Here is a 21,384-nt window from a genome sequence, read left to right on the forward strand (position 1 = left end):
CCCTCAAATCTCCTACTCTGCCTCTCAAATACCCTCTAGTTCCACCCATGTCATTGCAAATGGCAAGATTTCATTTCTTTTGATGGCTGCATAGTATTCCGTTGTATGTATACAGCACACCTTCTTCATCCATTCATCTGTTAATGGACATCTAGGTTCTTTCCACAGTTTGGCTATTGTGGACGTTGTTGCTATAAACATTCGGGTGCACGTGCCCCTTCAGATCACTACATTTGTATCTTTAGGGTAAATACCCAGTAGTGTGATTGCTGGGTCGTAGGGTAGCTCTATTTTTAACTTTTTTAGGAATCTCCATGTTGTTTTCCAGAGTGGTTGCACCAGCTTGCATTCCCACCAACATCCTCACCCGAATTCAGTCTTAAACCAATAATTCTGTGGATTGGCTGGGTGGATCTTTTGGTGTTTTCACCTGAACATATTGTTGCCTCTACCTGGAGGGTTGACTTAGCTGAAAGAGTCCAAGATGGCCTTACTCCCATGCAGGCTGTTGACTGGGCTTCTCATGTGGCTTCCCATTCTGGTACTTATACAATAGACTAGCCTGGCTGCCTTCTATGGCCTTCTCAGGACATTGTCCTGAGGCAGAAGCTAGAAGACGTCCATAGGCTTCGACTCCAGGACTCACACAGTGTCCCTTTCATCACATTCTCTTGGTCCCAGCAAGCCACAGCGTAGCCCAGACTGAAGGAGTGAGGAGACAGAGTCCACCACCTCTTGATGGGTGAGCTCTAAAGTGTCTGTGTCCATATTTAACCTTCCACAGAACACTCTCTCCCACAATCACTCACCCTTCTCCCACCTGCAAGATAAATTCACCTCTTCCCAATACCCTCAAAATTTTCACACAGCTATGACATCAGGTTCAAAGTCCAGTACCTGAAGATCTGTATGGGTCCAGATATGGATGGATTTTTCATGTTATGCTCATCTTGATCCAAGATTTGTGAACTCAAGAGACAAGTTGTCTTCCACACACACCCCCAACATGCAATGTTGATGCAAGAACAGGATAATAATAGTCACTCCCACTCAAAAATTAGAACAGGAAGCACATAGCAATTACTGGCCCCTAGTAATTGTGACGTGCAGTCAGGTGCATGTAGCCAGTTACCCCACTGCCCCAGGGAACGGGCTGGCTCCTTGATTAAGTTTCTGTCCCACCCCGAGCAGTGGAGTGGTCTCCTTGGCTTTGTGCTCTACCTTCTGGGCTCTTAGATCCTCTCTCTGAGAGATCTTTGCTTTGTGATAGAAATGGCCTGTGTCTGTAGCTGAATAACTTTCTCAGAATGCTTTCTACCCACAGAAATTTGGGATCTGCGGGCCTCTATGTTTTCGATTTCCTCAGTCTCCTTCAGTGCAGGCCAGTAGACACTCTTAAGGACTGTGAGCTTGCTTGGAATCCGACCGTGGCTCACTCAAGCCCCAAAACCTACATCTATAATTTTTTTTTCCAAAACGAATCTCTGCTTTGGACCATGTGTGAAGCTGCCATGAGAAAAACCTTAAGAGTCTCTGGAGCCCTTTTATGTAGCTGTGGATGTCTACCAGAATCTGCCTTAAATGTCTCAGAGATTTTAACAAAAAAAAAATCTTATACTCACACACTGATTGGATATTTGACTTCATTTCACTGGATGACTAACAATTCACTCCCCAAGCAAGCAGGCACTGGGTCTCCTGTGTTTCCTCTAGATTCGCCCTGCAAGCCAAACAGCTCCTTCTTAAGTTCCTGTAGCTTGTAACAAAGAGCCAGTGGAATCCCACTGGCATGTCAACATTCTATTTAGAGATCTCTAGAATCTTCTTGGCCAGATGTACAAGTGCAGTAGATAAAATACCCTTCTTTCAAGTGATAGCAGGACCCTTTCTTCTCCAGATACTCCAAGGCTGTATAATACAGGTTACCCTCTTTCCAGGCTCCAGTAGCAACGTCCTTACTTTTCTTCCAGGCTTCTGAGATTTCTGCATCAGCTGCTTTAAGTCAAAACTTAGGAAGACAGCTGGTGTTGTTCTTCTGTTGGTTTTCCTAGTCTCCCTTAGGCAGCTACTTTCAACTCAGGGTCCGCTGGGCTGGAACGTTCAAGATGGCCTCACTCTTGTGCCCAGCAGTTGTAATGGCTGTTGCCTGAGGCTACTCAGTTCTGCCCATGAGGCTGCTCAGTTCTGCCCATGAGGCTGCTCAGTTCTGCCCATGAGGCTTCTCATCTTCCAGTAGATTAAACAAGCTTCCTTTTACTGTGGTTTCAAGGTAGCAAATCTAAGGCCTCCTGAAGCCCGGATTCTAGAAATTGCCAAGTGTCAATTACTTCACTTTTTTTCTTTCTTTTTTTTTTTTTTTTTTTGGTCAAAACAAGTCACAAGGCCTGCCCAGATTTGAGGAGATGGAGAAATAGACTTCACCTCTGGATGCAGTGTTTATGGCCGTGTTTAATGAACTGTGGTTGCTATGACTACTTTATATTCTACCTAATTGACTCCATGCTTTGCAAGATAAGCAAGCTGATCTATTTTGCAAACAATAAATAACATCTTTAAAAGGGAAATCCTTTATTACTGCACCTCCCTCAATGATCCTAGTCAGTCACTTGGGCCAGTCATTCTAAGGTCCCAATGATATTTTAACAATGACAGGTTGACTTTGTAATTTATTATTTTCCCTCTGAGGAACATAAGGATATAGCATAAGGATATAAGAACATAAGGATATTATATCTATTGCTATTTGTCCCTGATTACCTATCCTGTAAGAATAATATTTTTCTTTTGTGAATTCTTTATACATTTATCAATACTTTGGCACCAATTTGTTGTAGTTATTTATTATATATATTTATTTATATGACTTCTCTCTCCTAGAAAGATTAAATCCTCTAAGAGGCAGAATTAATAAATTGTTCATGTTTATATTTCTTTTTTTTTTTTAAAGTAAGCTCTATGCCCAATGTGGGGCTTGAACTCAGGACTCTGAAATCGAGTCAGGTGCTCTACTGACTGAGCCAGCCAGGCGCCCCTATGCTTATATATTTTTAACACTTAATCAGCACCATGCTGATTATGCTTATGTAGATATGATTATGTAGATTCTACATAAGTTTTTACTGAATTATGCTCCAGCTCTTTGAAATAATACATGTGTATGTAAAAAAAAAAAAAAAAAAAAAAAAAATTAAGGACTATATCAGCTGTTGACTCAAAGATAGCTACTATTTATCAAAACAAACAATAGGTTTTTCTATGTAAGATCTTAAAGAATACAAATGCAGATTTGTTATTATGGTTTTTAAATGAAAGTCAGTAGTCACAAGGTTTCATACCTACATGACTCTTCTACTCACAGTGTTACATACTGGAGGGGCAAGAGAAAAATTAAAATTAGCCTCCATGTGATTTTATCAAATGATTTCAAAGGTTTCATTTTATGTCCCCCGCTAGCCACCCCCCCCCCGCCTCCTTTTCCCTCAGAAGTTCCAGAAAGCTAGTGGATTAATACTCCCTTTGTTTGGACCTGCCTTTTATCCCTGCATATCCAACATTAGCAGAAGGTCTAAATTTCTTAACAGTTGGTGTCCTTGAATCTGGGATATTTACTTATCAATGTTTTTTCATCATTGGAACATCTGAAAGCTCTGCAAAAAAATCTCTTTGCGTCAAATCTCTACTCTGGCCAGAATTTCGTGGGTGCCACTTGCTAACTTTTAAATTCATCAACACTTCCTTTGTTTCTCCTCCGTATCAATCATTTGCTCACAAGTCTGGCTATAATTCCTCTGGGCTTTTTTTAAATGTTGACATAGTATCAACCTATGGTTATCATAATATTAATATAGCCATTGTTAGCAATTTACTCATCACTATTAGTATCATGAATATGATTAGAATAATAAAATTATTTCCTACATGCTTTACCATACACAGACCAAGACATGCAACCTCCACATCGACACATACATATGAACATTTTTGAGGGCCTGGGTACTAAAATCTGAACAGTCAGAAATGTTATCCAATAGATAATAGTAGCTCTAGTCTCTGTTTTTTGCTATGGTTTAACTCTTTTATACTTATTTAAACATAGTTGATGGTGGTAATGTTAGTGTAAGGACTGATGGGAAAAGACCACATTATTTTTTTCCAGGTGATTTAACAGTTGGTCCATACCATTTATTGTACAATCTACCCTTTTCCTGACTGATAATGCCTTGTTTATCATACAGTAATTCTTAAATGTTTTATATCTATTTCTGGACTCTCTATTTTGGTTTATTGATCAAATTGCCTATTCACTGATAGCTTCCCCTGGATTCTATTTAATTACTATTTTAAGTAGTCTTTTATGTGTAATATCTGGTGAAGGTATTCCCCTCTCCTTATCTTCTTTTTCAGAATTTTCATGGCTGTTCTTTGTTAATAAAAAATTGAGATATAACTCATATACCATGAAGTTCACCCTTTTGAAATGTACAAGTCACTGATTTTTAGTATACTCACCAAATTTTGCAACCATCACCACTAATTGCACAAGATTTTCATCATCCCCAAAGAAAACCTAGTACCTCTTATCAGGTCACTCCTCATTCCATACTCACCCCAGCCCTTGACAACCACTAAATCTACTTTCTGTCTCTATGGGTTTGCTTATTTTGGAAATTTCATATAAATGGAATCATACAATGCAGACCTTCTGTAACTGATTTCTTTCATTTAGTGTAATATTTTCAAAGTCCATCCATAGTCAAGCCTGTATCAGAATGTCGTACTTTTTTATGGCCCAATAATCTTCTATTGCGTGGATGTACCTCATTTTGTTTATCCTTTGATTAACGGATGAACATGTGGCTTGTTCCCACTTTTTGACTATTATGAATCTCAGCTATCATTTTTAATTTGCATTTTTAACTACTTATGTGAATTAAGCTATACTCTAATAACCATCCTAATCACGTGGTTTTATTGCCTCAGAGTAGGAGTGGTCTTAAGAAGCTATAGCCTAACAGAGCTAATGAGTATCAAAAAGAATAACCTTGGGGTGCCTGGGTGGCTCAGTGGGTTAGGCCTCTGCCTTCAGCTCTGGTCATGATCCCGGGGTCCTGGAATCAAGCCCCTCAATGGGCTCTCTGCTCAGCAGGGAGCCTGCTTCCTCCCCTCTTTCTGCCTGCCTCTGCCTGCTTATGATCTCTCTCTCTCTGTCAAATAAATAAATAAAATATTTTTTAAAAAAAGAATAACCTTCATAAATGATATAACATGAATAATTTGATGAGCACATTTCAGGGTTAAAAGCCCATTGATAAACCTACCAAGCCAAAATGTGAGTTCACAGAACCACTTAACGGGATGATTTGCAGATTTTCACGTGCATAACACTCACCTGGGGCATTTGTTAAAAAGCAAAGTTACTGACCCCACTGCAGAGTTAGTGATGTAGACGGTCCCTGAACTATAATTTAAACCATGTGCTCCCCAAGTACATTTTCATCTAAATTGCTTGCATGCAGCCCATCAGAATTACAGCTAAAATCAGGTTCCCCAAAACGAACCCTCCAGAAGTGCCCCGGAGAAGGCTGTGTTGGACATAACCAACAAAGAAGGGTCCTCAGACAAGTATGAAAACACCTGAGAAAGGTCAGACCTTCTCTTGTTTTTTTCCTCGGGCAAGCCTACACTACCGTGAGCCTCCAGAATTACCCCCATCCTTGTATGGAGCGGTTGGCCTCCTTTCTGGTCCAGAACTCAAGCCTCACCTTAGCCTTCCATGGATGAGGGTGCCCGTGCACCCTGCCCGCAGGGCAATCTACTCTCATCAGCTGCTAACAGGTGCGTCCACATGAGGAGCCGTGCGTGCTCCGGGGCCTGCTAAAGCCTGCAGCGTCGCGTCCGTCCTCCCTTTCAGGCCCGAGAAGGCCGGACCACCATCGTGATAGCCCATCGGCTGTCCACCATCCGAAACGCAGACGTCATCGCTGGGTTTGAAGATGGCGTCATTGTGGAGCAAGGAAGCCACAGGGAGCTGATGAAGAAGGAAGGCGTGTACTTCAGGCTTGTTAACATGCAGGTATGTGCGTCCCAGGATTTTGCTTTCTGCTTCTCAGTAGGGTGTTCTTTGTATCATCAAAACATCAGGCCGCTAATGCCATGCTGAGAAATAGAAAGCTTCAGGAAGATACTGAAAGTGTATGTCTCAACCTTGAATTTGGAATCAGCCAAAGAATCCTGAGAGAGAGAAAGGTGAGGGAGGAGGAAAGTGAAAGAAGGCGTCAGAAATGTTTCAAATTTGTTTCTCAGGACAGAGATCCTTAATTGCCTGGGGAATGTGTTGAACCTAGAAGGTCCTTTCCACTGTGAGACTAGGGACCATTGGAGAAGTGGCAGGAGCCAGAGATGCCAGGATCTCCCAGGGTTAGAGGAGGTCCTATGTGAGTTTTAAAATGCTTCCTAGATGATCCTAATAAAACCAGCAGCAGGAGTCATGACTCTAGGAAGTGAATAGAGCAGTCTTCTTTTAAAAAAAAAAAAATCATTCACGGGGTGCCTGGGTGACTCAGTGGGTTAAGCCGCTGCCTTCGGCTCAGGTCATGATCTCAGGGTCCTGGGATCGAGTCCCGCATCAGGCTCTCTGCTCAGCGGGGAGCCTGCTTCCTCCTCTCTCTCTGACTGCCTCTCTGCCTGCTTGTGATCTCTCTCTGTCAAATAAATAAATAAAATCTTAAAAAAATAAAAATAAAAAATAAAAAATCATTCACTCTAGTTCCTGAAACAGGTAATATTGATAATTGTTGGCTTCTATTACAATTGTATTATGCTTACTTGTGCAACTTTGCAAAATAATTCAGCTAGAAATATTTTTTCTATAAGCATTCTTATATCAAAGCAAAAGTTGAGTATTTAGTTTATTTCCAGTATTTTTCTAAGTATTCTAAGATTATTTATTTGAGAGAGAGTGAGAGAGTGCATGTGTAAGCACGAGAGGGGGGCGGAGGTGCAAAGGGATGGGTAGAAGGAAAGAAAATCCAGCAGACTCTCCTCTCCTCTGAGCTCAGGGCTCAAACTCACCACCCCGATCATAACCTGAGCTGAAATCAAGAGTCGGATGCTTAACCAGCTTCAGCAATTTATTACACGTTATTATAATGGATTGCTGAGTACCCATTAAAATGTTAGCATCAGATGATCTATATCTGAAATGTTAAGAAAAAAAAATACCCATACATATCGTAGTTATGGTTATATTTATAGAAGTATATACTTTTGCTTTGATATAAGAATGTTTATAGAACAAACTATTTCTAGCTTAATTATTTTGTAAAGTTGCACAAGTAAGCATAGTACAACAGTAATACAAACCAACAATTATCAATATTACCTGTTTTAGGAACTAGAGTGAAACTCTGGTTAGTGAAACTACCAAATGAAACGATGGAAAGTCTTACAACTCTTGCTTCAATTGGCCAGAGAAGGTTTTCCAGCAGGAGGGGAGTAATTATTGTGTTTTCACTAATTATTTCCATATGGCCTACCCATCACAGGGTCTTCATCATTTCTCTCATTAAGAAAATAAGCATAATATTCCTTTAATTCAGTTTTAGTTTTCATTTTGTTAATGGTTCCTATGGCTCTGCAGTTTTGCCTGTCAGATTTGGTAACCACGGGGCGCCTGGGTGGCTCAGTGGGTTAAAGCCTCTGCCTTCGGCTCCGGTCATGATCCCAGGGTCCTGGGATGGGGCCCTGCATCAGGCTCTCTGCTTGGCAGGGAGCCTGCTTCCTCCTCTCTCTCCGCCTGCCTCTCTGCCTACTTGTGATCTCTGTCTGTCAAAAAATAAAATCTGTAAAAAAAAAAATGTGGTAACCACTTTCTCCCCTGGCTGACCACTTCCGTGCCCCAGAAAGAATGACCTTCTCTTCCCACCAGCACTTAGGTTCGGAGGCCACCGAGGCTGCCAAGAGGATAAGGACAGCTCTGACGTTTCTATATTGTCCTCCTTTCTTTTCTAGGAAAGAAATAACCTTTCTTTCCTAGAAAAAGACATACCATGGAAGACTGAACAGTGTCCTGTGATAGAAGAGGCTTGTCACCAACTAAGCAGTGGTTTCAGCAAGTCCTTCCTGGTTCACTGAGGAGAGCATGTCCCAAGATGACCGCTCATGTTGCCACCAGCTCTGACAGTCTGTGATTCTTAGTCCCCATGAGTTTGGCCACCTGGACACTCACACGTTTCCCACTTCTGGTTTACACTTTGCCTCACCAATTATTTGTTGGTGCTGGTGCAGAGATGGAGGAAAGAGCTTCAGTGAGCCCGGGTGTTCACTAAATGCTCACACCAACATGCTGCTTTGTCCTCTCGTCCCAAAGACGGGCCAACCTAGTGTCAGAAAAACCTTGTCTCGGTTTTGTTTTTAAGTAGAATGTTCATTTGCTTTTTCATTACCTAGACTCTTGGCTCTTCGTTGTTTCTTTTAAAGGTATTTTTCCCCCTGATTATAAATGTAATGCATTCTTATTTTTAAAACTCCAAGCGTTAAAAAAAAAAAAACCTCAAACATGAGTATCTTAGAAATTTGAGAGACTCCTATAATTCAAACCCTTGTTGATAAGCACTACCGGCCACTTGGTATTTTATTTTTCATCTTTCCTAACCTAAAAGAGTTAAACAGTATTTCCAGATTTCTTTCATTATTTATGAGATTATCTTTTCACGTTCATTGGCCATTTGTGTTTTTTCCTCTGTTAAAGCATCTTTTCCTATTTTAGGCCATTTTTCTGTTGGGTCGCTCATGATATTGACTTATAAGAACTCCTGGCATAAAGAGGAAATCCACTCTTGCATGTATTAGAGATATTTTTCCTCCTTTTTTTTTTTTTTTTAAGAGGGAAGGGGGAGAGAAAAAGTACGCATGTGAGCACATGTACACATACGTGCATGTGAGGAGGGTAAGTGGCACAGGGAGAGAGAGACTCTCAGGCAGATTCCTCCCTGAGCACAGAACATGTCACAGACTTTATCCCACTACCCTGAGATTGTGACCTGAGCAGAAATCAAGAGTAGGATGCTTAACTGACTGAGCCACCTGTGTGCCCCTGCTTTGTTCTTTTAATTTTGCTTTGTAGTTTGTTTGGCTACCATTAAAAGCAATAGGAAGAGGGGCGCCTGGGTGGCTCAGTGGGTGAAAGCCTCTGCCTTCGGCTCAGGTCATGATCCTAGGGTCCTGGGATGGAGCCCTGCATCGGGCTCTCTGTTCAACAGGGAGCCTGCTTCCCTTCCTTTTTCTCTCTGTGTGCCTCTCTGCCTACTTGTCTATCAAATAAATTAAAAAAAAAAAAAAGAAGAAGAAGAAGAAAAAAAAAATAGAAAGAAAGAAAGAAAAGCAAAAACTTTAAAATCATATGTAATTATATTATCTTTTTTTTTCCCCCTTCATATGTTCAGGATTTGGAGTTGTTTTTAGAAAGGCTATTCACCCATATTTTCTTTCAACATTTATTGTTTTACTTTTCATAATTAAATATTTGAGCCAGCTGAGGTATATTCAGGTGTAAGAAAAAAGGGCTATTGGTTTTAAATAAATACATTTCATCACCTGGTTAAAGTGGCCATTTTGACTTTGGAGCTCAGTGAACTCAGCACCCACCAAATGAGGGCTTCAGGTAAGGCACAGAAAAAACTATTAAGGGAGAGAGAGAGGGATTCTTCATTTAGTTACAGAAGGCTAAAATCAGAGTGGGCTTATTGGTAGAACTGTTCATTTTGATGGACCCTTTGAGAGCATAGAGAAGATAACAAAAGAAGGAAAAGAAGAGGCATTCACAAGAGGTGGTCCAGTTTGACTTGCCATGAACTAGAATTTGAGGGGGCCAGGCATGAGCGTACAATGAGGACCTGTGGAAGATGTTTTGAGCTGGGATGTGATTTGAGCACAGCTGCTCTTTAGGAAAATAAATCTGGTAACAGTGTGGGAGTGGATGGAAGGGTGGATGCAGCAATTAGAAGACTAGGGCTTTAGGTTGGTTTGGGTTGGGAGATGGTGGAAAACAGCTCCAATTATAAGCAAGTAAGGAAGTCCACCCTGCAGAACCGCAGAACGCGTCACTGTCCTGCAGTTCAAGGCACGTGGGTGATGTTCTGTCGGATATCAAAAGCACAGCTGGAATGCTAGAATGGGATAATACGCAGAGCTCTCGAGAGGCTGCTGTAGGTGCCGTGAGGCACTCATCATAGGCATGGGTTGGGGGACAGGACCTGAAGAAAAGGAGCAAGAACATGACATCACTACAGTAACTCGGGTTCTGGATAAACCATTAAGAGTTTTAGACTCAAAGTTAGCCGTCAGCAAGGTTGGCTTGATGTTCCTCACCAGCCATTGAGCTGGAAGTTGGAAATTTTCCCTGCCCCTGCCCCCTTTAAGGAGAGAATTGATCCCACTGAAGCTTAGTCTGCAGGTGGGGTCACCTGGGGTGAGATGAGTCTGAGCAGGGATAGAAGGAAAAAGATGAATGTACTCAGCCAGTCAGGGAAAGCAGTTTAATTGCCTCCCATGGGGAGTGACCAGCTTTTTCCTTGTTTGTAGCTTTAAAAATTACACTCGGGAATAGTTCTATTCTTCTTCCTGCTGGTGGTGGTCATGAATTGTTCCCGCATTCTTGAGTGCAGAAAAAATTCCTGTGTACCTGCTGGATGATGGAAAACTTGCCTTTTAATTTTTAGGAAATACTTTTATTCTCCAGTTTTTATATTGTTCAAATGAGATTTAGCTTTTGTGTCCTTTTAACACAACTTCTCTGTGTTGAAACACTTCTTGACGGTCTTAGAGCTAGTCTTGATTGAGAAGCTGTTAGGAAATGGACAAGTCGTGGCACATGTAATATTCAGTATGGCTTTATGGGTCTAAATTTGACGTCATATCCATCTGAAGACACACACAAGTATACAACTTAACATTTTCTTTTCAGACGTCAGGAAACCAGGTCCAATCAGGAGAATTTGACCTTGAACTAAATAATGAAAAGGCTGCCGCAGATATGGCCCCTAATGGCTGGAAATCTCGCCTATTTAGGAATTCTACTCATAAAAGCCTTAGAAATTCACGGAAGTATCAGAACGGCCTTGAAGTGGAAGCCAAAGAACTTGTAAGTTGTTTTTCACTTAAATCTTTTGTGGTAGAGTTCTACTGTTAAAATCCCTGCCTTTGCTGGTATATTGCAGGCACAGACGATTGATTCCTACTCTGAATCTACTTTTCCTTCCTGGAAAAAAGGAAATTTGAACTTTTAAATGCATTTGGCAATGAATTAAAATCAATTTCAATTAAAAGTGGATTTCCTGTTTTGGGGGGATATATTGAGAAAAGTAGTCTTTGTGATTAGATGCTTAAACGTAGATATTCCATTCATCTTTGAGATCCAGAGATAAAGCTCCAGTGAAAGGCCCTGATATCTGCATTCTGTTAGGAACGATTACCTCTGATGGTCTATGCTGAAAAGCCAGAATAACATCATTTCAAACAAATGAAGAGTTTTCATTTCTTTCACCTAAGAAAGCCTCAGTGGTAAGAAACCCAAGGCTAGTGTGGTGGTGTCCCCGCAGTTCCCTTGGATTCATGCTCCTCTCATTCTTATCTTCACTATGCTTGCGTGTGACCTTCGTCCTCAAGGATCTAAAAGGGTTTCTGAAGCTCCAGCCATAACAGCCATAGTCCAAACAGCAGGAAGAAACAAAGAGATTTTCCAGAAGTTCCAGACATACTTTACTTACATGTCCTTGGCCATAACTTAATCCCATGGCCATACCTAGCTACAAGGGAGGGTAAAAAATTTAATCTTTTTACTGTATGCATTGCCACCCTAAATTAGATTGGAATTATCTTACTAAGGAAAGGGACAGAATGTCGAGAAATAGCCAAATTCTGTGTTCTTTAACTCTTCCCACCTGAAGACTTGTGATATTAATTCAAGTTAACTGGAACTTTTATCATTGTAAGGGGGAATCCATTCTAAGAAAATGTATTTTCTTATTTCAAGAAATTGTTTGAAAATACACTTGGATGTTATTTGATAAAGGTGGTTTATTTTTATTCCCGTGTTGGCCCGAAGAAACTCATCCTACTGAGAGTTCACTGCTCTGTTTTTCTCTGCCCACAGTATTTACTGCAGAGATTACAAGGGCTCTTTTAAAGGTCTTCATCTTGGTATATTTATGGAAAGAAAAGTAACAATTGCACTATCAAGTGAAGTTGCTTTATCTTAAGGAAGATAAACAATTCCCACCTACACTCCCCCTTTGGCTATGGAGGTGTCCACCTTTTGTCTTCTCATTTATCTTCAGAGCTATGCTGCTAAGTCTTGAGATTCTGGCATTTTGGAGGACCACTTCTCTTCTCTTGAAGAATTGCACAAAGAGGGGGAGGCAGGACATGCCACAATCAACAAGATTGTCCCAAGTACAATCAGAGAGGGTTCGACAGTGTGCCCAAGGGGAGAGAGGAATTAAGTGTGATGAAAGGAATCTGGGGAGACCTGTTTTTGTGTGGTGAAAAGAGTAGTCTGGGGAAAAGGCTCATTTATCCGGTTGGAGACCAGGACTTAAAGATAATGATAACTGGGGAAGAAAATAAAATGAGAGAGAAGAAATAAAAGAAGTGAAATGAAAGAAAAGAAATAAGAGAAAGAAAAAAGAAAATACAAAGAAAAGAAAATACAAGGAAAATACCAAGAAAAGATGAGAAAATACAAAGAAAATTGGTGACTTGAAAAAAGAAAGCTGAAAAGAACCTACCACTATGTTCTCTGTGTCCTAGAGACCAAACGTGGTCTCTGTAAATGACCATAAAGCTCTGGGATTCCATAGGCACCTTCTGCATCTAGTTTAATTCTAAAGGAGAATATTCTGACTATAGAGGTAGCTTATGTGACCTAAATCCTTCCTGTTTGAGCAGACATGGAGTTTGACATTTGCTGAGACTCTGGTGTGTGCCAGGTATTGGGATAATCTCTATGGATATGAAAATGTACAGTCTTCACCTTGAAAATCAGAACTCCTATATTAGAAAAAGAGGCATATAAATACATAAGAAAAAAAATCACAAAACAAGCTAAGCTTTGAAACAGGAGAAGCCTGCCAAGGACCAGTGATAAAAGGGAATGGGATAATTGATTTGGTTTTATCAGTTAGGACCCTGTCCCAGAAAAAGGCAGCACTGGACAGGGTTCTGGGGGTGAGGAGACCAGGCCTGTGTTCTCGGGTTACTAATGGTATCCTACATTTGTGGGGATCTTTATCCATCTGCTCATGGGTATTGTCTCATTTGACCCCACCATCACCTCTGAGTGGAGTTGGGACTTGAACACCAGAGCGTTTCGTGCCTGGGTCTTGCCTCGTCTCCCTCTGCTGAGGCTGGAACGGAGATGGGCTGATGAAACTATGGAGACCGCTTCTTGGGTGAACAACTCTCGCCCAGCTTATGCCGTGTAATCACTGGCCACTGTTGGGATTTATTAAACAGTCTCACTCTTCAATGGTTGCATGTGGACGGGTCATCTCTGCGCCTCATCTGCAAGTTCCTCGAGGGCAGTGCTGTCCTTGTCTACGTACTCCGCTGACTGTTGTGTCATTACCGGCTGGTCCTGACCTGTCTATATTTGTGTGTGTGTGTGTGTGTGTGCTCTAGGATGAAAACGTGCCGCCCGTATCTTTTCTGAAGGTCTTGAAATTGAATAAGACGGAATGGCCGTACTTTGTTGTCGGCACAGTGTGCGCCATTGCCAACGGGGCCCTGCAGCCAGCCTTTTCCATCATATTCTCAGAAATGATAGCGGTAAGTTTGCAAACATCCCTCAGGAGCTTGAATTGAATCCGTTCTCATGCTCACATCACGCCTGGGTTCATTTTGGAGTAAAGCAGCCTCAAATTAAAGTACGCCCACGTTTTTAATTCCCTTTTGAGGAAAGCCATGAGGCAAAAGAAAAAGTAGCCTTTCGACTCATGCCAAGTGAGAGTATTAATGATATGGTAAGTTAAAAAAAAAAAAAAAACCGTTGGAGGCATTGAATTGTGTGTCTGCACTGGGGTGAAACTGAGGTCAGGCAGTCCTCCTCTGCCTGCCCCTGGAGGGGAGATGTGTGCTCACCCTCACCGCATGGCTAGGGGATAGGGGCGTGAAGGAAGGGCAGGCTCTAGTCACAGCCTCTGAGAGGCCAGATGCTCAGGACTGGCCGGCTTGCCACTTCCCAGCTGTGCAAACTTGGGCTAGATGCTGTCCCTCCTTGGGCCTCAGTTCCTTCTTCTCTAAAATAATCAGGTTGAGGCTGGAAGGAGATGGCACAGATCACTCTAAGGTGAAGCGCTGAGGAGCGTCTGCTCCGACGTGAGCTTTCAAGAAGCAATAGCAACTCATCACTGTTGGAATAATCCTTCCAAGGCCTGGGGAGTCTGAGACCCAGAAGATTTATCCAATTATTAACTTCGGTGGGGGATAATTGTAGGAACTTTCCAGAAATAGCTAAGGCTCTCTCAAACCCACCATTTATATTGTGTGGTCTTAGTCAATCTCTGACATCATGGGAGAGACTTTCTTGTTCAGGTGAATTACTCTTCATCGTCGTTACAAGTTTATTGTACTTGCATTAGACATTGGTCTACAAGTAAGAGCACCAGCCAAAAAGTTAACAAATTACCAAGGACCCTCCAAATATTTTTAAATTAGAAAGCATGGCTTTCTAATGGCTCCCTTGCTATTCAGGACCTGTATGGACTGTATTGATATGTGGGAGCCTCTCCTGTGTGCCAGATGCTGCTCCGGGCACTGGAAATCAGGCAGAGAGTAAAGCAAGACGAGCCCTCAAAGCAGTTACTTTCTGCCGCCTAGACATGGCACACACAGGAAACAAACACTGAACGTGTCACGGGATAGCAGGTGTTAGGCAGGACCTGGCAACAGGGGAGCTGGGGCTGGAGATACTGTTTCTCGGGTTGCTGGGTTGGGAGCAGGGCTGGGACCTATTGAGAAGGAGCTGGGGTGGCGGGAACAGTGAGTGCTGGGGGAGAGGAACAGACGCCAAAATGTGCAAGCACGCACGCTCCACCCACGGTGCCTCAGCCCACGTTAATAACCACGCGCTCCTCAAATTGGCCACAAGAAGGAGAGTGGTTCTCAGCAGGCTGGGGAGTGGGGATGGGGAGAGAGACTGTTGATGGGGTGCAGAGTTTCAGTGTGGCGTGCCGCAGAAGTTCTGGATGCGGGAGCTGGTGAAGATGGCATCATACCGTCAGTGAGCTTCATGCCACTGCACTGGATTCTGAAAAATGGTCATAAAGGTAAATTTTTTGTTATAGATATTTGGCACTAAACACCCCTCCCCCATATGTTCAAAGCCTAGTGTTTCAATTGTGACGTTCAAGCCATTATTTATGGGAAGAGTGAAGAGGATCATGTAATCCAAGTAGGCATTTTTAAATGTTCTTTTGTAGGTTTTTGGACCAGGGGATGATGACGTGAAGCAGCAGAAATGCAACATGTTCTCATTGCTTTTTTTAGGTCTGGGAATTATTTCCTTTTTCACTTTCTTCCTTCAGGTAGGTACCTGTGATTCCATCTGCTCAGCAAGTCTACATTCCATTAGAGAATATAAATTTATCTGTTAGCTAGATTTGCATTCCTTATCACTACACATTAATTACCAGTTCACCAAACCCTAATGGAGCTTCCAATTCTTAGATCGAAATGAATTGCAGGGACTCCTGGGTGGCTGAGTTGGTGGAGCGTCTGCCTTCGGCTCAGGTCATGATCTCAGGGTCCTCTGATCGAGTCCCACGTGGGGCTCCTTGCTCACTAGGGAGCCGCCTTCTCCCTCTGCCTGCCGCTCCCACTGCTTGTACTCTCTCTCTTCCGGACAAATAAATGAAAAAAAAAAAAAAGCTTTTTAAAAAGATGCAGTCCGCGAGGCTCTTCCAGAGAGCAGTGTCTGAAGCAGAGGGAATCCTGACTCCCCCGTGTGCTAAGTTCTGTAATGTTCCAGGTTTGTCCCCAGCAAACATTCGTTACAAAGGGAAAAAGAGACTTGAATTCATAAGAGGATGGAAGTGCCAGATAAATTCAATATAAACCTGGGGGGAAAGGTCAGTACAACAGTATTCGCTCTTCTGTTGTGACTCAACATGAAGTAATTTCTCTGATCTCTTCCTCCCTGATGGATGAACTCTGAAAGAACGTGTGTCCTATGCATTTAGACACTGTGGCCCCAGCCACAGTGAACTTGTCCACCTCGTTCTGTTTGTCCTCTTCCACCTAGCCTCGTAGTCCATTTCTTCTGACTGTATCTCAGCACCACACGGACCTTTCTAACTCAGGCCATTAAGTCAGCAAAATGAGCTTTCCTAGTCCCATCCAGGGCACTTGCCTTCTGTCATCGTTGAATGGATGGCAAAAGCAAGACAAACATTGTCTCCAGAAATCGTTGCCGTAGTAGTCACAGCTCCGTTCTCCAGTCCAGCCCAGGCCTGGGTGTATTTGGGGAGTGGAACTGGATTTATAAACGAGTTTTGGAGCCTGGGATACCAGTGGGATGGTGCACAGAACTGCTGTGCCCACACTGGCCTTGAGCGATGTGCCAGCCAAGGGAGGAGGAGACCAGAGTCGTCAAGCCAGTCTTAGACACTTGGGGCTGATGCCTCCCCAGGCCCTGAGCACCATCCTCCTGGATTCCTAAAGACTCCCGATGTGCCCTCCCCCCAGCACCCCACACCCACAGCCCACCGATACTCTGTGTGCCTGTAGGCTCCGACCTATCCCAGCGGCCCTGGAAGCAGGCCCAGCTGGAGACATCCGGGCTTCTCTTCAGTTGGAACAATGGTATAACTTAGAAAGAGGGACATTTTCTGGCAGGGATGCCTGCTGAGGAAGAATAGCCTAATTGTTCCCCAGTCTGAGAGTAGGTGGAGCCTTGACAGAGAACCAGCAAACTCCCTTCATTTGGAGCTTGATCCTACGGACCTCCTCCTTCCCTCTGCCCTCCATTCTCCCCTACAGGAGCCAGAATGTATTCCTGGACAGTGTTATGTTCCTGTTTCCAACCATCTGAAGTATCAGCAACACAGGGTTATAATTATACATGCTATTGTCCTTACTGAGATGCTGTCCTTAAAGTCTGGAAAAGGAAATAGACTTAGAATGTTTCAAAAGCCAGAGCTGGACCTTTGTAAGGCTTCTGGCGTCAGGCTTCTTTCTGCATGCTCACGATTGCGTAGCACCTGGATTTGAAGTTGAGACTTCGAATTAGTGTTTGGTCATAGACTTGTGTTACCTGAATGGTGGATTAATATGTAAGTCACATAAAAATCAATGTGAATGTACCTACTTGGGTCAGAATCCTGATGATCCAAAAGGACAATAGGTTTTTTTTTTTGTCTATTTGTTTTTATCTCAACCAGGGCTTCACATTTGGGAAAGCTGGCGAGATCCTTACCACCAGGCTTCGGTCGTTGGCGTTTAGAGCAATGCTAAGACAGGTAGGTGTGTGTGCTGGAGGACGCCCTCTGTTTGGATTTCTTGAGCTCAAAGCCCATTTCTGTTTGGAGTGTGCTGTAGTTCCCGTCTGCGCCTGCCCGCCCCACCCATGCGTTCCTGCAGGGACTGGCGGGGAGCCCTGCACACCATCCTGGGCTTGGAATGTCCCAAGTCTTCTCAGGGATCTCAGTGGAGTGGGCTTAATTTAGGTGGCTTTTTGGGCTTATTTTGCCACTATTTCTATCCACATGGATACCGTCTTTTCAAGGACCTGTGGTTCTTCTCTGGATTCTCTGCAGGCCCTAGCAAGGCATTTGAGACTCCAAGGTATCTTTTAACAAAGGAAAAGGTGGTAATATTCATGACTGATTCTGCTAATCATTTCCCCAAATGTTGGTAACTGAGTTTTGGTTTTGTCTTATTTGGGCTCTGTTTTTGTGTTAATTCACCTGTTAGTTCACTCAGTCCTTACCAACTCTGTACCAGTGTACTAGTAGCTGCGACGATAAGGTGCATTATCTACCCTTTCAAGAAGTCCACAGTCTGGTGCAGGACTGGAGGGAAATGTGCAAATTTCAATTCTCTGTTTTTGTAGAGAGGCCTTAAGAGAGGCCCAGAACATTACCCATACACTTGGCAGGATTTGATTATATTCCTGCTCTATAAAAGAGCCCATAGCAGGTATCCTATTTGGGACATGTCTGAGTTTACAAACTATTTTCCAGTGTCTTTTAAGTGTTGCTATGTAGGGAAAATTATTTTCTATGAAACTAAAAGATGCATGGATGAGTAGCCTATAGTTAAAGTCATTTTTAACAAACATCTTTTCAATTCTTGTTTAAAAAAACAACTACACATGGTTAGAAACCAGGGCTGATCTTCTCATGCGTAGAACTTTCAAGAACTGGGTTGAGCACAACCCAAGTGTGCCTGCGCACGGCAGGGATTGGGGATCTGCACTGAATGTCACTTCTCCCCTAACTCCAGGGCCAAGTTAGGTGTGGATATCTCCAGCACTAAAGGTTGTGGAGGTTTCATCTACTTTACTCTGCTTGTTTTAATTTTGAACTCATGTAAAGGTGTGTTTGTGCCACAGGACATGAGCTGGTTTGATGATCATAAAAACAGTACTGGGGCACTCTCTACCAGACTTGCAACGGACGCCTCCCAGGTCCAAGGAGTATGTAGACTTCATGCTATTCCTTTTTTTTTTTTTCCTTTTTATTGTGGGTTTTTGTTGTTGTTGTTGTTTTTAAGATTTTATTTATCCATTTGAAAGACTGAGTAAGCCCTGGGGGAGGTGGGGGGGTGAGGCAGAGGGAGAGGGGCAGGAAGACTCCCTGCTGAGCTCTGAGCCCTCCAGCCATGGGGGGTTTGATCCCACAATTCTGAGATCATGACCCGAGCTGAAATCAAGAGTCGGATGCTTTAACCAACTGAGCCACCCTGGTGCCCTTTGAACGTGGTTTTGAATGAACATACGGCATAGCTGCTTCAGTGCAGCAGCTTTCAGCCAGAAATCACAGAACAACTCAAACTGACCTGAACAATAAAGAGGAAGGTTGGACTTCAGGGTTGATTGATTCGTTGACTCAAAAATGTCATGAAGGACACAGGTTCCCTGTGGTTGTGGCTCTGAGCTTTTAGTCCTCAGAGGTGGCCTCACCCTAACACTCCTTCCCTCAGGGCCCCAGGATGGCTGCTGGCTGCAAACAGAATGGTCCAGTGAGACCGCCCCTACCCATACCTCAACCACCAAACCACCACCTTCCCTTAAAACTAAGACTGGCTAATTTGGGTCATTTGCCCAAATCTCCACAGATTACCGTCTCTGGGGACTGCCACTTCCCCCAAAGCCAGAGACAGAAGGCAGTGTCCAGTGCACCGGCCCCCCTCCTTTTCTGAGCCCTACGAACAGTAGTTCAGATCCATGTATGGTTGGTGGCAGACGGTCTCTTAGGACAGATCCATTTCATAGCAGATGGTCTCTTCGGGGGGGGGTGTCAATTTCCCCCTTATACATGTGCAGCAAAGTGTTCTTAAAATGACCAGAGTATACTAGGGTTGGTTTTCTCTTTAAATGTTGCCTTTGTGCCCCAACGTCCTCTCCCAAAACCCAAGCCCCTGGCCTGGTTTTGTCCGGCAGAATTGGTATGCGCAGGTCAGGAATGAGAACCACCGGGCACGAGCAGAGAAAAACCTGCAGGGCCTCATGAGCCAGACACCGGGGTGTTGGGTTGACGGCAAGGAAAGGGAGCCAACATAAGCCAGGCCCGCAGCCCTCTCCCCTTCGGACCGGGAAGCCTCAGATGGCAGCTTTACGACTTACAACACAGCTCCGTCTGTGTTTGTTCTTGCAGGCCACGGGGATGAGGTTGGCGTTAGTCGCACAGAACACAGCTAACCTCGGAACCGGTATCATCATATCCTTTATCTATGGTTGGCAACTGACCCTCTTGCTGTTAGCAGTTGTTCCCATCATTGCTGTATCAGGAATTGTTGAAATGAAAATGTTGGCTGGGAATGCCAAAAGAGATAAAAAAGAACTGGAGACTGCTGGAAAGGTGGGTCGCATAAGCTTCAGTGAGTATAAGTAGTGCTTTTAGACGTGTGTTTTAGTGGTGTACTTGATTTAGTCCAAAATGCATGATTGGGTTGACTGAATGTTCTCCCTACACCTGATAACAGTCACCGCAGCACAGGATATTTACTGTAATAATAATACCTGTAACTTGATGATGGGATAATTAATTGAAGTCTCTATGCCTGTCAAAAAGCACTTTATGTGTGGTTTTTATATGAACCTGAATATCCGATATATATTCCTGAATATCCGAAGTCCCTTTTCCCTTTGATTTAATAACACAGTCTCATTGTTGAGATGAATGTCACCCCTATGTTACACAAGGAGTCCTTAGGGCAGAGACTGTAAGTGAATTGTTTAACTGCTGGTCCTTGGGGGATCATTCTTTCTTTCTTGGTTGTGATGGGTACTGTTAAGGTAGGTAGCCCCCAGATGGCAGTAAATGCTTCTTTTGGTGGTTCCAACAGAACCACCATTGTGCCATTTGGGCAAACACTTGTGTTTGGTCTGTGCCCACTCTGGTGTTAAATACATGGTCCGACTCATTACACTGTCAGTAATCCCATGAGGCAACTACTATTGTTATAAATGGGGAACTTGAGAAACTGGGTCAAGGCATGGCTGGGATTCAAATTCTGGCTTAACTTCAAAGCTCTTTACTCTGTAGTCTCTTCATATGTGTTGAAAATGTATTTAAATCTAGAAAGAAACATTTTATTTATGTGTACATGAATTTAAATATTTAAACTACAGCCTAGAGTATTTTTACTTACTTGTGTCAGCATTATCTTTTATTGACACGTGAGGAGACAAAGCAGACACTGTTAAAATTGTGACAGTTTCTGCAGCACCCCACGGGACAAAGCCCTTTTGCACCTCAAGGCAACCACCTTTTTCAGAAGGGAGAATGGCCAGTAGCTTAAATCAGTTATATGACTCTAGTTAAGATAACAGTCTTAACGCTATTAAAAATGGCTAATAACCCTGAAACGTATCAGAATTTTGGCAGGAGTAAGGCAGTTAGAAATGAGCTTGTGGCAAATGGGACATAGCCCCTTGGATTTTTAGTCTTGGTCTTGCTAGTCACGGCACGGGATACTGAAGATCTCCAACTTCTCTGGTCCTCCCTTCACACTTGAACGAAGTGGGAAACTATGGGCTCATGTTCCGTGTTCCTTCCAGCTAATACCCTCCTTCTAGGAATCTGAGAATAACGCCGAGGGAACAAAATTATTTTTAATAGCCACTTAAATCTAACAAGCTTTTTTTTTTTTTTAAATACAGTGTGA

The 21,384-nt window shown here is 43.1% G+C and overlaps 1 protein-coding gene across 3 annotated transcripts in view; it reads left to right on the forward strand.

Moving 5' to 3' along the window:
- LOC132015976 (phosphatidylcholine translocator ABCB4) overlaps nt 1-21,384 on the forward strand; it is a 65,068-nt gene that overhangs the window by 30,022 nt on the left and 13,662 nt on the right. For all 3 annotated transcript variants that reach the window (XM_059396927.1, XM_059396928.1, XM_059396929.1), the window contains 7 exons: nt 5,912-6,073; nt 10,964-11,140; nt 13,678-13,824; nt 15,477-15,581; nt 17,436-17,513; nt 18,608-18,691; nt 19,872-20,075. In XM_059396927.1, coding sequence (XP_059252910.1) covers nt 5,912-6,073; nt 10,964-11,140; nt 13,678-13,824; nt 15,477-15,581; nt 17,436-17,513; nt 18,608-18,691; nt 19,872-20,075 — 957 coding nt within the window. The remainder of the gene's footprint in view (nt 1-5,911; nt 6,074-10,963; nt 11,141-13,677; nt 13,825-15,476; nt 15,582-17,435; nt 17,514-18,607; nt 18,692-19,871; nt 20,076-21,384) is intronic.

This window comes from Mustela nigripes, chromosome 4 (assembly GCF_022355385.1).
Source record: "Mustela nigripes isolate SB6536 chromosome 4, MUSNIG.SB6536, whole genome shotgun sequence".
NCBI classification, from domain to species: domain Eukaryota; kingdom Metazoa; phylum Chordata; class Mammalia; order Carnivora; family Mustelidae; genus Mustela; species Mustela nigripes.